At 44.7% G+C, this 14,620-nt stretch overlaps 1 protein-coding gene across 6 annotated transcripts in view; it reads left to right on the top strand.

Moving 5' to 3' along the window:
- The window catches only part of Boc (BOC cell adhesion associated, oncogene regulated), a 74,944-nt gene that overhangs the window by 34,522 nt on the left and 25,802 nt on the right, over nt 1–14,620 (top strand). For 5 of the 6 annotated variants that reach the window (XM_029470642.2, XM_029470644.2, XM_029470645.2 and 2 more), the window contains 2 exons: nt 3,548–3,724; nt 4,380–4,658. In XM_029470642.2, coding sequence (XP_029326502.1) covers nt 3,643–3,724; nt 4,380–4,658 — 361 coding nt within the window. In that variant the 5' untranslated portion in view covers nt 3,548–3,642. Of the gene's footprint in view, nt 1–3,547; nt 3,725–4,379; nt 4,659–14,620 lie in introns of those variants that run through there. The other variant, XM_085832050.1, reaches the window with a different exon arrangement.

Genomic DNA, 14,620 nt, shown 5'->3' with positions numbered 1-14,620 from the left:
TGAAATGATATGGAAAGTTATACTTTTTGGTAAGGTATTTCCTCTAGGAATCACTGTCAGGTCATAATCTTATTTCAAATCTGTTAAAAAGAAAAGAAGAGAAAAGAAGAGAAGAGAAGAGAAGAGAAGAGAAGAGAAGAGAAGAGAAGAGAAGAGAAGAGAAGAGAAGAGAAAAGAAAAGAAAAGAAAAGAAAAGAAAAGAAAAGAAAAGAAAAGAAAAGAAAAGAAAAGAAAAGTCAATGGTACAGAGTCTTGATAGGAAAGGTAGGGAGGACTGCCTCAGTAGCAGAGAGTTCAGGGCTCTGGAGGCAGCCCACTCGGCTTTCAACCCAGGTATACGGGTTCACAACCATGCACTGTTAAGTTTCTGGTTCTCAATTTCTTCGGCTGTCAAGTAGAGATCATGGCCCCCTACCTCACGAGACTGGCTTGCCTATGGATGAGAGCATTGGTCTTGTGTGAGGTGTAGCTGTCTTTGCAGTAGGAGCAGGTGCTCTCTCACCCTCTGCTGGCTCCAGCAGCACTCATCCAATGCGTGAACTAGCTTCACCTCACGAGTAACAGCCCTCGGGTTTATTAAATTATTATAACTTCTGGGAGCAGAAGTTTCCATAGTGTGCCAAAATTCTCAACTCTGCCTTTTAAGCAAAGCCATTTTGCATAAGAATGTTAAAGAGGAATCGTGCTTAAGGCCTAAGCTTGGATGATTTTTCAAGTTTAACCTTATTCCTCTCTCAACTCTAAACCTTAGTAAACATTTTGAGACTCTCAAGGATAAGGTTATGAACCCCCGTGTTCAGTCAGACCATTTCGTTGCCTGGGGAGATGGCTCTGTGGATTAAGTGGAGTTCAGACCCCATTGGCCACATAATAAAGGCCTATGGGTGTCAGAGAGAGAGAGAGAGAGAGAGAGAGCGACAGAGAGAGAAAGAGAGAGAGAGAGAGCGACAGAGGGAGAGAGAGGGAGAAACAGAGATGCACTCTTGTATGCACATGTATGCATGTACACCCACACCCCAAAACACACTCAAGGAAAAAATATATAGATATCTTAACTCCCTGGTGACCTACTGTCGTTAGGGTTCCTCCTATCTTTGTGACCTGACCCGTAGTAATATCCGCCTCAGAAACTACCCTATAATCTCATCACTAAAGAACTAAAATGAAGTTTCTTAGAAACCCTTTGGTTGGGTGTAGTGACACATGTTAATTGTAGCACTTGAGAGGTAGAGGCATGTGGATCTCTGTAAGTTTTAGGCTAGCCTGGTCTACATAGCAAGTCTCTGGACATCTGGCTAGAGAAAACTTTTCTTAAAACAAAACAAAACACAGAGGAGGAGGGAAGGAAGGAAGAAAGGAAGGAAGGAAAGAGGGAGGGAGGGAGGGAGGGAGAGAGGGAGAGAGGGAAGGAAGGAAGGAAGGAAGGAAGGAAGGAAGGAAGGAAGGAAGGAAGGAAGGAAGGAAGAGAGGGAAGAGAGGGAGGGAGGAAGGGAGGGAGGGAGGGAAGGAAGGAAGGAAGGAAGGAAGGAAGGAAGGAAGGAAGGAAGGAAGGAAGGAAGGAAGGAAGGAAGAGAGGGAAGAGAGGGAAGAGAGGGAAGAGAGGGAGGGAGGAAGGAAGGAAGGAAGGAAGGAGTATTTGAACAGTGTAACATCTGAAGCCACAAAAATTATATAAATGACTGTTGGAAATATGTTTGAAATTCCTTTGCTCTTGAGAGGCCCATACTCATGTGTTAAGTGAGTAATGATTTTTTTCTCCAAACAGAAATCTTCTAATTTTACTGTTTAATATTACTGTCTAATATTACTTCTATTATTATTATTCTAATATTATTAACATTATTCGAATATAACTCTTCTAGCAAGTAGTAATATTCTAATGCTTATGCGTAAATATGCGTTCAACCCTTTCATGTAAGCCATGGGGAAAGGTGCCGGGAGTGGGGTGTCTAGTCAGGTCTACACAAGTGTGAAGACCTGAGTTTGAGTCCCCAGAAGCCACACGGGACAGCAGTGTGTGCCACCCAGTGCTGGGGAAGCAGAGACAGGAGGATCCTCAGGGCTTGCTGATGGCGGCTTTACCCTAGTGGTGAGCTCTAGGGAGGTTTGTTTTGGGGGGAGGGGGGCGAGGAGTAGGGAATGGGGATAGGGTTTCTCTGTGCAGCCCTGGCTGTCCTGGAACTACCTCTGTAGATCAAACTCAGAGATCCATCCGCCTTTACCTACCAAGTGCTGGGATTAAAGGCTTGTAAGAGACCTTGTCTGAAAGAAAATTAGGTAGAGAGAGATTGAGGACATTTGGTGTTGACTTCTAGCCTCTACTTTCATGTGTACCTGTACCCCAAAGTGGCTATGCAAATAATAAGTAAATAAATGCTCCAACTCTACTTCATATATTCACAAAAATTGTCACACACAGACAATGGTGGTTGTGTTCAACCACTGACTGTTCACTGGAACATTGCCTGTTTGTTCCTGGACTTCATTGTGATGTCTTTGTTTGATAAAGGCGTTGATCCATCTTCCTTATTTGTTAATGCTACAGATACATCTGCTGAAAGCATAGGATGATGCTTTGGTTCGGGCAGCATTAGAAGAGTGCATTAGAACATGTAGTTGACTTTGTGGTTTTGAAGAATCTCTTAAAGAACCATGCTATAGGAATCACTGTGGAAGAGGAGAATGGAAGGTTTGGGGCAGGTATTAAAGGGTGGCTGATTGTGAATTAGACAGTTGGAAAGGCAGTGCAGTCAGATTGTAAGGGAACTATTGTCCTGAACAAAGATGCATCCCTGTGAATCATGGAGGTGGAAACCCCAGAATTCCAGCCCCAGAGGCATAGAGAAGTGGAATCTGGAAGGCCATACTGGCATAAAGCTATACACAGTCCTGGCTGACACGGCACCCGTCTGTGTTTGCGCTAGGGCCAACAGACACTGTTGACAAGCTTACGAAGGCAGGTTTATTTTGAGAATAAAAATTCCTAAGGACATAGGTGAGGTTTGGGGGAGTATGAGAGACATAAAGCTTTCAGGAATTATTGTGATGCTAGGATTCATTAAGGAGGAACATCCCCCAAAGAGGAACTCAGTTTACATCTAACAGCGTTGCCCAACAATGTTCTACACTACAACATGGAATGCCACATAGCCATGGATACACAACTTCTGACCCTGAATGAGAAGGATGGTCTTGTCTGTTCCCCATGTTCACACTCACCAACATAGATACTCACTGCTGCTATGTGGCCTTTCCATAGTTCTCAGCCCCTCCATACCTTAGGCTCCCCTGTCCTCGCTGTTGGTCCCTAGACAAGGCTCTAGCATTGTTAACATGATGAAATTGCCTCTTGATGCAGGAGGAATCCTGATAAGACACATCCTTCTGATGAGGATGTCCTGAAGAGCCCCTTCCCCCTACCTCCCCCGTCCACCAGCAACATGGCCACCTTGAATGCTTTCTGCAAGTGTGATAGAATGAGCTTGAGGGATGGGTCAAGCACCAGACATTTTCACCATAGCCATTCTCCCAATTTCTCTCACAACAGGATTTCAAGGGACGGCGGTATTCCTACTCGTGTCACACGTGGCTTATGGGACTTTGGCTCAGATCCCTCTGTGACACACCGTACCTCGTGGGAAGATGACGACGTGCCAAAGAGAGCAGCCTATACTTACACTGCTTTGGATTCTCTTGGCCACAGCAGGCTGCCTTGCTGATTTGCGTGAGTGTTTTTCTTTCATTCTCAGCCTGCCCCACAGACCCGCAGAAGAGCTCTTTGTCCTAATGTCAGATGGAAGCATGAAGCATCTTAGAGTTCTTAGGAGTACGACATCTCTACTGACCTTCAGGCTGTACCACACCTAAGTATCCCAGATGAAAAGTGATCGGGACAATACCACATTGGCTATAGTTTTGTACTTTAGTAATGTCAAATATGCACTAGTAGAAGAAGAGTAATATTAAAAACACCTACCTGTAGTATGAGTTTATTGTATGAGCAAAGCCATTTGCTTACTCTGTCAGCGTTACAAGAATGCTTGAGTTAGGCGTTACTAGCCTCAGTTTACAGAAAGGCCAGAACTACACAGTTAAGAGGCAGAGACACTGGATTCAGTCCAGGTCTGTCCAACTCTAGAGCCTGAGCTCTCGCTTTAATACTGCATTACCACTTACGTAGCAAGGGGACTTTCTGGAAACAGGTGGGGTGGGGAATGGGCATAGGTAGTTAGGTTACTGGGGGAGGAGTGGCTTGCCTGGGTGCTGAATTCTGGATGGCCACCTGGGTGACATCTAGAGCTTCCCAAAAGGCAGCGGTGGCGGTGATGGCAGTTTCTTGGGGGCCTCACCTCATTGCTGCATTGATGTTCTTTTTCCAGATGAGGTTCCTCAGGTCACGGTCCAGCCCATGTCCACTGTCCAGAAGCTGGGAGGAACTGTGATCCTGGGCTGTGTGGTGGAGCCACCATGGGTGAATGTGACTTGGCGCTTCAACGGGAAGGAGCTAAATGGCTCTGATGATGCTCTGGGTGTCTTCATCACCCGTGGGACCCTTGTCATTGCTGCCCTCAACAACCACACTGTGGGACGGTACCAGTGTGTGGCACGGATGCCTGCGGGAGCTGTGGCCAGTGTGCCAGCCACGGTGACGCTAGCCAGTGAGTGTACTTTGCCACTCAGTGCGGTGTGATCTCATCTTCTTCCACTCTCTCTCTTTTCTTCTATCCCTACCCTATGCTGTTAATCATAGCATTAAAGGGGCCTCAACTGCTGACATCTTTCAGGGTAACATGGTGGCTGCTCAACACTCTTGGGGGTTGTGATGTCCTGGAGAAGTTCTCCTCAGAATAGGGTGATATGTGGACCATCTACATAGAGTGAACTGTTTTGGGGGCCCAGAATTGGCACCACCTCTCTACTTGGTCAGTTGTTTTCGTAAGCTATGACACCTGCTTCCTGGGTACCCTTTACCTCTTCCCTCATTGTCAGATTGATTTCAGTCAGGGTTTTAAAAGCAGGGCTATGGAGAGAGCCTGTGTACTCTAAACTCGGTCTCAACATATTCCTAATGCCTGGAATAGAAGTTATTTAATTTTTCATTATAATTTGTGGTGTGTGTGTGTGTGAGAGAGAGAGAGAGAGAGAGAGAGAGAGAGTGAGAGAGAGAGAGAGAGATTGACGTCATTGTCTGTAGGCTTGTGATGTTGAATTCATGTTTTCTCATCTCTATTTTCTGGGATTATTATGTTAAAAAAAGCATACAACCTCAGGCCAATATATGGAAGCCAAGAGCTAAATGGCCTACACCTTCCCTCCCACCCACTCCACATACACAATGATAATTCTGATTGACTCAGTTTCCTTGTGCGTCTTGCCACACGGTCTTAGGTGGGACATAATTTGTATAAACAATTTAAGTATGTATTATGAGGATCCGATAAAAAAAAAAGTGAGGGTCAGGTGTCCTGATGGTCGCAGCCAGATGAGAAGCGTCGCCTGGGAGAGGTAATGCTAGTTGGCACTCTACATACCCTACTCATGTTGTTAGGCCATATGGTATGGGACAGTATGACACACGACCTTTATATGTGATTGACATGTGATGTATGCATAGGGTGTTTATTATCTGATTTCTAGTCCTTTGTTCATAAGTCCTTCATGACAATTACTCATCACATACTTTCCTGAACCCAGCAAAGCAGCCTCAATACTCATTCTTGTATGTTTAGCTTATAGCTGGGAAACAAGGAATTGCTTCCATCTTGGCCTTTCCCACATGAAGTGTATGTAGGACACAGGGAAACGTGTCAAGACTTTATGCGTTTGGATATAAGCTTTGAAACTACTAGGGCTTATTTTCTCATAACTTCATAGTGTCCACTTGGCCTTGATAAGCTTGCTTTGGGGTTCCGTGTCTCGATCACCACTGGGCTTATGGGTAATGTGGTTCTAGGAAATGAGTTCCCCCACACCATAGAGCCAAGGGAGAAAACTTCTGCAACCTGGGTCTATTGAAGTCAGCTGAGATCACTGAGGTACATGAGTTGTGAGCACCAGAAAGAGAGCGTCAAGGAACTGGGGAGAAGAAGAGCAAGGTTGAAAGGCTCCACCCTGTTTCCAGACCCCTAAGAGAACATCAGTGTGGGCGAGTGTAGCAGGACTACACTGGTGGTGCTCCTGATTTCTTAGGGGATACCAAGTTCTACCCCTTCCTACAGGGCACAGGCAAAGGGTGTCTCTCTCTCTGAGCTTGACCTTGAGACAAAGTTCTCCCCACCCCACACGGAGCTACTCTCCTTCTTGGGAGAAAGCGTGCCATTCACTCCGAGCATCAGGTCTCTAGGAGCAGGCTAAGTGCTGGGCAAAGTCTAGCCAGGCACTCTCCTCAGGCTGTGCTTGTAGGCATAGTCGGGGGTGTTGGAAGGCTTAGAGGAAGACAGTAGAGATAAGTAGGAGTCATTGCATTCGGTCAAGAGTGGCCAAGATCAGAACCACGCTTCTTGCCATCAGACATTCCCTACATCCTGTTACCAATTGTATAGTTATAATTGCACTATAGGAAGTTTGGAATATGTAAAATGCAATATGACCCCTAAGTCTGCCATCTTCACACAACCTTGCTTGTCATTGTGGCATATTCTCTTCCAGTTCTTATCCATACCCGTATAGTTATGTTGTTGAGTGTAGAGAGAATCTCTTATAAGCACCACCTGTCAATAAAAAAGCCGATGGCCAATGAGCTGAGGTGAGAAATAGGAGGTGGGACAGTGGCAGAAGAAGAGAGGATTCTGGGAAATCTGAGATAATAAAAGGAGCCGCAGGGAGAGATTGGAGATGACAGTCTGAGGGGACAGACTTAAGCCAGCAGGTAGATGAACTCAGGGAGACACAGAGGAGATGTGAAGGAAGAAGCCAGCCAGGACTGAAGGAGAGGTAACTAACCACACTGTACACACAGAATCCTTTAACTGGGTTAAATCATTTATAAGCCAACTGGGGAACAAGCCAAAGCTTATGGCCTATGCAGTTAATAATAATTAGCCATAGACTTGTTGCTGTTGCGGACTAAGTGGCCGGGAGGAAAAACGGATTTAAAAAAATTGTATTAACAGTTGTTCTAATTTGAGTGAATAATACAGTTTCTAGTCTTCTCTTTCCTGTTTGGCTCTATATGACACACATTTTCCTTTGGCCATGTGATAGATAGTTCACCTCTCTGCTTCAATGAGTATAAAATGCAAACAGTAATCCAGTGCCTGGATCCTAAGTGAATGACCAATAACTTCTGCACATGCGTTTAATGTATAGTATCATGTAATTGTCACTCTCACGCATCCCATTGTGTCCTTAGCTAGTTTACTTATTCAACCCCCTACAGTAGCATTCTTCCACAATGGACTGAAGTATTTCCTGTTGCTGGGCAATTCATTCTTTCCCAGTTGTTCGTTATTCCAACTAAGATGTACCTTTCAACATTTGTGCCTTAAAGGAGCCTTTAGAAGAGAGATTCTATCTGCAAATGATCAGCGTGTGTCTGCAGACTCGGAAGATGCTCTCTAATGGTCTATCCAGCCTAATGAGGAGCCAGCCTGAACCTTTTAGTGTTTGGAGAAAGGGGAGTTGCTGAAGAGGTGGTTTAGTTTGGACCTCTCTGACTCAAAATAGATCTGTGTGTGAGGAGATTCAATTTACCGTCTTTATTTATTTATTTTTAATTTTTAATTTTTAAAAAATTCTTGGCTCCTGATTTCTCTGGTGCTTGAGGGTGTGTGGTTGGCAAAGAAGGGTGTGTGCTGAAGGGGAGCTGGTCTCATTTGAAAGCCAAGAACTGTCATTCAGACAAGAATCCAAGGTGAAATGTTTGAGTCTTGACTAGAAAGAAGGAGAACTTGGGGAAGTGGGGTGAGCAGGTGGGGTGGGTGTCCTGCTGAGGAGGGCATGGGGGAGGCGTGGAACTGCAGCCCCCAGGATTGAAGAAGGAAGATTTGGGCTGCCAGGAAGGTTGGTGGAGGACAGAGAATGGGCTTGCTCTCTTTGGGTTAATGCCACTGGAAGGTCTGGCCCAGACTCAGCAGTTAGATTAAGTTTCTTAGAACACATTCCTGAGCATAATGGATCTGTGTTTTGTTGATTGGCTGGTGTACAAGGAGACTGGTCTCTACAGATGAGATTGCCAACGGCACCCTCTGCATTTCGAGGCAGGCAGGGCAGGAGAGTGTGTTTAAGGCTTCATTGGGGGCCTTCCTTCATACTTTCATCTTCACACAAAGCAATGCTGTGTGGCCTATCTGGCAACACACCTCATCATGGCTTCCTTCTAGAGACTGCTGAGAGCCTTATAGAGAAGAATCAAGGATCTGGCTTGAGGATTCAAGCCTAGGGAAGCCCCTAGAGAACTCTCCTGGCCAGGCCTCTGGTTCTCCCGTGTTGATGCTGGGAGGTAGACTTCATCCTGACCAGGTAGCATCAGCTTCTAGATTTTGGTAAAAATTGAGCTGGAAGTCCAGAATTCCTCAAAGAGTTTCACTCATGTCTTCCCCACCTGCCCTGATGTGTGGGTGAGAACCATTTACTTTTACTATGCCCTGTGGAGAATTTTCTTCCTTGTTTAACTCAACAGTTTTCAGCCTGTGGGTCAAATAACCCTTTCACAGGGATTACCTTAAGGCCATCAGAAAATAGATATTTTCATTATGATTCATAACTAGCAAAATTACAGTTATGCAGTAGCAACAAAAATCAGTTTCTATCGTTGGGGATCACCACAAAGTGAAGAACTACATTAAAGGGTGGAAGCATCAGGAGGGTTGAGAACCAGTGGTTTAACCTAACCTTGCTTTTTGGTAATGTTCTCCTACCACTAAAGCCATACTTCAGATCTCCTGGTCAGCCTTATACTTGATATTTAAAATGCCTTTGACTCTGTCCTTCCTTCCTTCCTTCCTTCCTTCCTTCCTTCCTTCCTTCCTTCCTTCCTTCCTTCCTCCCTCCCTCCCTCCCTCCCTCCCTCTCTCCCTCCCTCCCTCCCTTCTTTCCATAAACATTTTACTGCATGACTACAACTCTATGTGGCTCAACCAATAAGACCCACTCTACTCCAGAGTCAACAGCAGATAGCTAGGGAACTCCAGACTTCTTCCTGACCCTCGATTTCAACTGTGAGATTCTCAGCACTGCACTCTGGGTAGTCACAATGGCTCTGAAAGGAAGGTCCAGAATCTAGTAGTTGTTCAGTCCAGGAGGCTGGATCTCTTAGCTGGTCTTTAGGTGTAAGCCAAAATCCTCAAGAAGTAAGTGCTAATGCCTGTGAGAAAGAATGAAAGCAAGCAGGCAAAGACACAGCAAGCATCCTTCTTCTGTGCCCTTTATGTAGATTGCCAGCAGAACGTGTGGTCCAGATTTAAAGGTGGATCTTCCCACTTCAAAGATAATGGATTAGAAGTGGGTCTTCCCACTTCAAATGATTTAATTAAGGCAAAAAAAAAAAAAAAAAAGAAAGAAAGAAAGAAAGAAATCCCTCAGAGGTGTATCCAGCCATTTGGGTTTTAGTTGATGCCAGATGTAGTCAAATTGACAACCAAGAATAGCCATCACACCCTCCCAGAGGATAAAGGTACCAGCTTCATGCAACCTTCTTGGCTTGGTACCTGTATGTTGTCAGGAACTGCTTTGGACACATTCAACAATTTCATTAATAAGGCCTTTGTGTTACGAAGCTTAATTTGTTGATATTTTATTTGCATATTTTGTCTTGATTTTTTTTTTTACTTTAAATTCATTTTAACACTTGTACTATATTTCCTAATCTCTCTAAACCTCCCCCCACACTTCTTTTAGAACAGAGAGGTAGAGAGACTAAAAGAAAAGGAAGTATGCAGGCTAACCAATGATGCCAAGAACGTTGTCTCCAGCCATCACTATGATGCTCTTCCTAAAACATATTCTACTGACCCGGTTCATTATCGAGCCCACTTTAACTTAGCTTCTTCCTCAGACACTCACTGCCCAACAAATGTATTCTATCCTTAGAGACATCATTCAGTAAGGCAAAATGAAAATCAGTGAGCCCATCTTGTGAAGCTTCAAACCATGACTTCCCCAGTGTTGACTTCTCTGTTTGGACATTTTGAAAGCTGCCGTCTTAACTGGGATGTGTTTAGAATTCCCAGTACATCCCAGAAAGATCTGGTCACAGTTCTTGAGGATTTCTCTGTCTAATGGAGAAAATGACCTTCCATTTGGCCCTCTAAGTTGTCTGACAGAGATGTGCACAGGTTTTAATAGGGGCGGAACAACTAGCAACTATTTATTTCAATTTTGGAAGGTGAGATTACTGAAAAAGACTCAGGAATTGAATCTTAAAGAATGTGTGTGGCTCTGTTTTATCTTTAATATTTTAAATCTTTACATGCCATGATCAAGCCTTTAACAATTGAATTCAGCCATCCACATGGTGGACAGACCTAGGGACTGTCTGGAAAGACGAGGGTTCTTCCATAGTGAATACAACTGAGTTTTTAATTTTTCTATTTTTATATGTATGGGTGTTTGGCCTGCATGTACATCTGCATACCATGTGCATGCAAGGCGTCCAAGGAGACCAGAAGAAGGCACAGGATCTCCTGGAACTAGAATTACAGGGTGCTTGGGACCAAACCTGGGCCCTCTGGAAGAGTAAGATACTGCCCTTAACCACTAAGCTAACTCTCCAACTTCCTTCCATCATCCTGACACCACCACCAATGTTACTCATCCAGCCTCTGTTATTTTAGGCCACTCTTCAGGCTGTCTTTGACTCACTGTTTTGTCTTTTTACCTTTAAGGAATGTACATGCTGTGGTTCAGAAGGGAGTTCTAAGGTTAGGGATTTTTTTTTCTCCCTGTAGTAGCATCCCCAACCTCCAACACACAGCAGTCTGGCACAGTCTGGGTGTGACTCCCAGAGAAAACAAGAAGTAGCCAGTTGCTCCAAATTGAAAAAAAAAAAAAAAAAAAAAAAAAAAACTGTGGAGCCGCTTGGCTGACTCGTGGACTCCTGTATGAGCCCTTTGCTTTGGGATGAAGGGATGTTGAAATAAAGAAGAGATGGGGGAGAAAGGAAAACACAGGTGGGTTTCTGAGCTGCCCCAGGAGGGCAGTCTGCAGCTGAAACCAGGGCAGGGACAGCTCCGTGGCAGCCAAGACTTGGAACGGGAGGATAGGCTTAGTTTGAAATTTACTGCTTTTAGTGGTAAGTGATGTGTTTGACTTGGCCAGGTGAAAAAAAAAAATCATCCAAAGATCCTCAGACCCAGAAGGCAGCTGAATATGTTAATAAAAAAATAATAAAAATGCCAATAGCTCTAAGCAGGAGGCATAACTAATTTCTTCTCTTTTTAGGTAAATAAGTCATGAAATTATAAGAATTCTCCCTGGTATTCTGGTAGAATCTTCAAATGGCATCAGCAACAGTAATCTTATGTGGCCTGGAACAAGCACTTCAACAGACCAGGGCTACAAACTCTGCACAGAGTATATCTCACTCAAAAGCAGGTATCGGCCTGAGGCAGCCCGGAAACCAGTTTCATAGTAGGCACCATCTACCAAACTGACCTCAAGCCTGTGGCACTTTTACCAAGAATACATTGAAAGACTTATAGCACCTCTCCCCCAATTCTTTGTGTACTCAGTCACCTATTTACACACTTACACAAAATTTAGGTCCATTATCTAAACTAAGAGAAAAGGAGAGGGCCATAAGATGTCCATTGCACCGAGGATGGGCGGAACATTGATTCGGCTGTCTTGAAACCACTGGACCACTGGTTAGAAGGATGCAAGATGAAAAGGGACGTTTTAGTGGCTTTATAAGTTCCTTCATGCTCTGCTTTGGTCTATGTGAGAAAGTTTAGTGATTTCTACTTGGACCTTACTTTTAGACTTCCAGCCATCTTGGAATGTATTGAGCAGTTCAAGAATTAGAGAGCATATCTGAATTAAAGCATGATCACTTAACAGTGATGTAAGCCAAACAAATGAGCAAGCCACACAAGCAACAGACAAACCAACCAACAAACAGCCCACTATTTTTTTTTCTATAAAGATAATGGTGCTGAGCTTAGTGGTGGAGATAGTGCAGGCATTTAACTCCATAGAGGCAGAGGCAGGCAGATCTCTGAGTACAAGGCCAACAATGGTCTACAGATAAAGTTTCAGGACAGCCAGGGCTACACAGAGAAACCCTGTCTCTAAAGGAAGGAAGGAAGGAAGGAAGGAAGGAAGGAAGGAAGGAAGGAAGGAAGGAAGGAAGGAAAAAGGAGGGAAGGAGGGAGGGAGGGAGGGAGGGAGGGAGGGAGAGAGAGAGAGAGAGAGAGAGAGAGAGAGAGAGAGAGAGAGAGAGAGAGAGAGAGAGAGAGAGAGAAACTGACTTCTTCAGGGACCACAGGGTATAGCTCAAGCCCCAGTGTAGCAATGGCCCCGCCCCACCCAGCACAGCCTTGCCTCTGCCTTGTAGTCTCCTTTCCATTCTCATCCCACCCCTTCAGCTGGCTCGGTCTGTGTTCAAGATTCCCTAGGAATCTTTTACTGCCTCTTGTAACTTCTAAAGGCATGGAGCTGGCAGACTGAGAGTTCTACATCTTCATCTGAAGGCTACTAGTGGAACACTGACTTCCAGCCAGGAAGACTGACTTCCAGGATAAGGGTCTTAAAGCCCATGGCAACAACAGAGGCCACCTACACAGAGGCCACACCTCCAAATAGTGACCCTCGCTGGGACAAGCATATTCAAACCATGACAACACACTCTCAGTTAACCAAGTGAACTGGCTCTTTAGGAAAGCAACAACAGAAACTCTAGTACACTTTAATACCTCATGAGCTAAGACCTACGAGTGGAGCTATTTTCCCTTTGAGGTGTTTTTACGTGTGAAGTGGGCAATCCATTCTTTTTGCAATTTTGTCCCTATGGTGTTGTTTCCTACGACTTCCTGTTTTGTCCGTGTTTATAGCTGAAACTTCCTGTGTTTTCTGTGCTTCCCCTTGAGTGGAATAGATAACTCTCCTACACATTTGTGCTAATTTTGGCTAATCCTAATTTCACTGAGTGTGTGTGTGTGTGTGTGTGTGTGTGTGTGTGACATATATAGAAAGAGTGAACAAGGAATTTGTTAAAACAGGTTGGTGATACAGAAGGGCTTTTAGAAAAAAACTGATGGAAGTCAAAAGAGTAAAGGAGGACTGGAGAGATGGCTCAACGGTTAAGAGCACTGACTGCTCTTCCCGAGGTCCTGAATTAAATTCCCAGCAACCACATGGGGGCTCACAACCATCTGTAATGGGATCTGATGCCCTCTTCTGGTGTCTGAAGACAGCTATAGTACAACTGTATACATAAATAAATACTTTTTTTTTTAACATGTACAGGATATTAAACAAAACGGAGGGCTGGCAAGATGGCTCAGTGAGTAGCCTCACTTGCACGCAGGCCTGGCACTTGAATTCAACCACCAGATCCTACAAAAGCTGGTGGAAGATGGCTTCTTAGAGCTGTTACTGTGGCGCATCCATGCGAGTGCGAGTACAGATGTGTGGGGAGAAAGAAGGGCCACATGAACCTGTCTGTCCCCAGCATAGTGGTCCTGCCTCTCCAACCTGGAATTCTGTTTACGAGGGCCTGCTGAAGATGTCTGTTCCCTTCGGAGCTGCCAGACTCCTGTTTCCACCCTCCTCTCTCTCTCTCTCTCTCTCTCTCTCTCTCTCTCTCTCTCTCTCTCTCTCTCTCTCTCTCTCTCTCTCTCTCTCTCTCTCGCTGTGCTGGCCACCCGCCCTGTCAAAGACCGTGCTGGGATCCAGCTTTGCCTCCGATGAGTCCAGACCACCAGGATTTACATGAATTTTCCCATTGCTGAGTTTGTATTTATATTTATATTTGGATGATCAGAGAAGTATGTGTGATGTGGGTTGTTGGCAAGTAAATCTTTTTCTCCTCTCTCTTTCTTCAATGTATTTTTTTTCCAAACTCTCATCGGGTCCAAAAGAAACTGCAGCTTTTTGTGTGCCAGCACTACCTCACAGAGGCACTGCAGTCAGGGAAATGAGGACGGCTGCAGACATCTCTCCGTGCATCTGGCTGCCAGACTCGGTGGAGACATGGCTCCATCTTTAACTTGTCTTTGAGGACTAATCGCATTTCATGTTCTCTTATGTCTTTTAAAAATATTTTTTTTAATTGGTTCAAGCCAAAAAAAATTCCTCAAGCCTTAAGCCAGTTTATTGCAAATCATTTAATAACATTGCAAAATAGATTCCTTTTTTCCTTTCCTTCCCCTCACACGCCTGCCTCTTTCTGCCTTCTCTCTTCTCAGCCATAATTCTCTCTCTCTTGTCTTAACTAGGATTTTCCTTTTTCTGCCTTTACTTCCTACCCTCCGGTCTCTTTCCTCTCTCCTCCATGCTTAGCCTTTCCACCTTTCAAATATGGGAAACCACACCTCAGCCGAGGGGGAAAACAACACACAACAAAAGATTTGACAACTACTCTGTTTGGCAGATGCAAAACCCCCACCCCACCCCCCAATAGAAACTGGTTTTTATTTAAATAAAAGACAGCATAGCATGCTTTCATCAGAAAGTGTGTTTG

The sequence above is a fragment of the Mus caroli genome, unplaced genomic scaffold (assembly GCF_978045245.1).
Source record: "Mus caroli unplaced genomic scaffold, Mus_caroli_1 scaffold_17, whole genome shotgun sequence".
NCBI lineage: Eukaryota > Metazoa > Chordata > Mammalia > Rodentia > Muridae > Mus > Mus caroli.
Note: the sequence above shows the minus strand (reverse complement) of the source record. Positions and strands in the feature narration are given on the sequence as shown.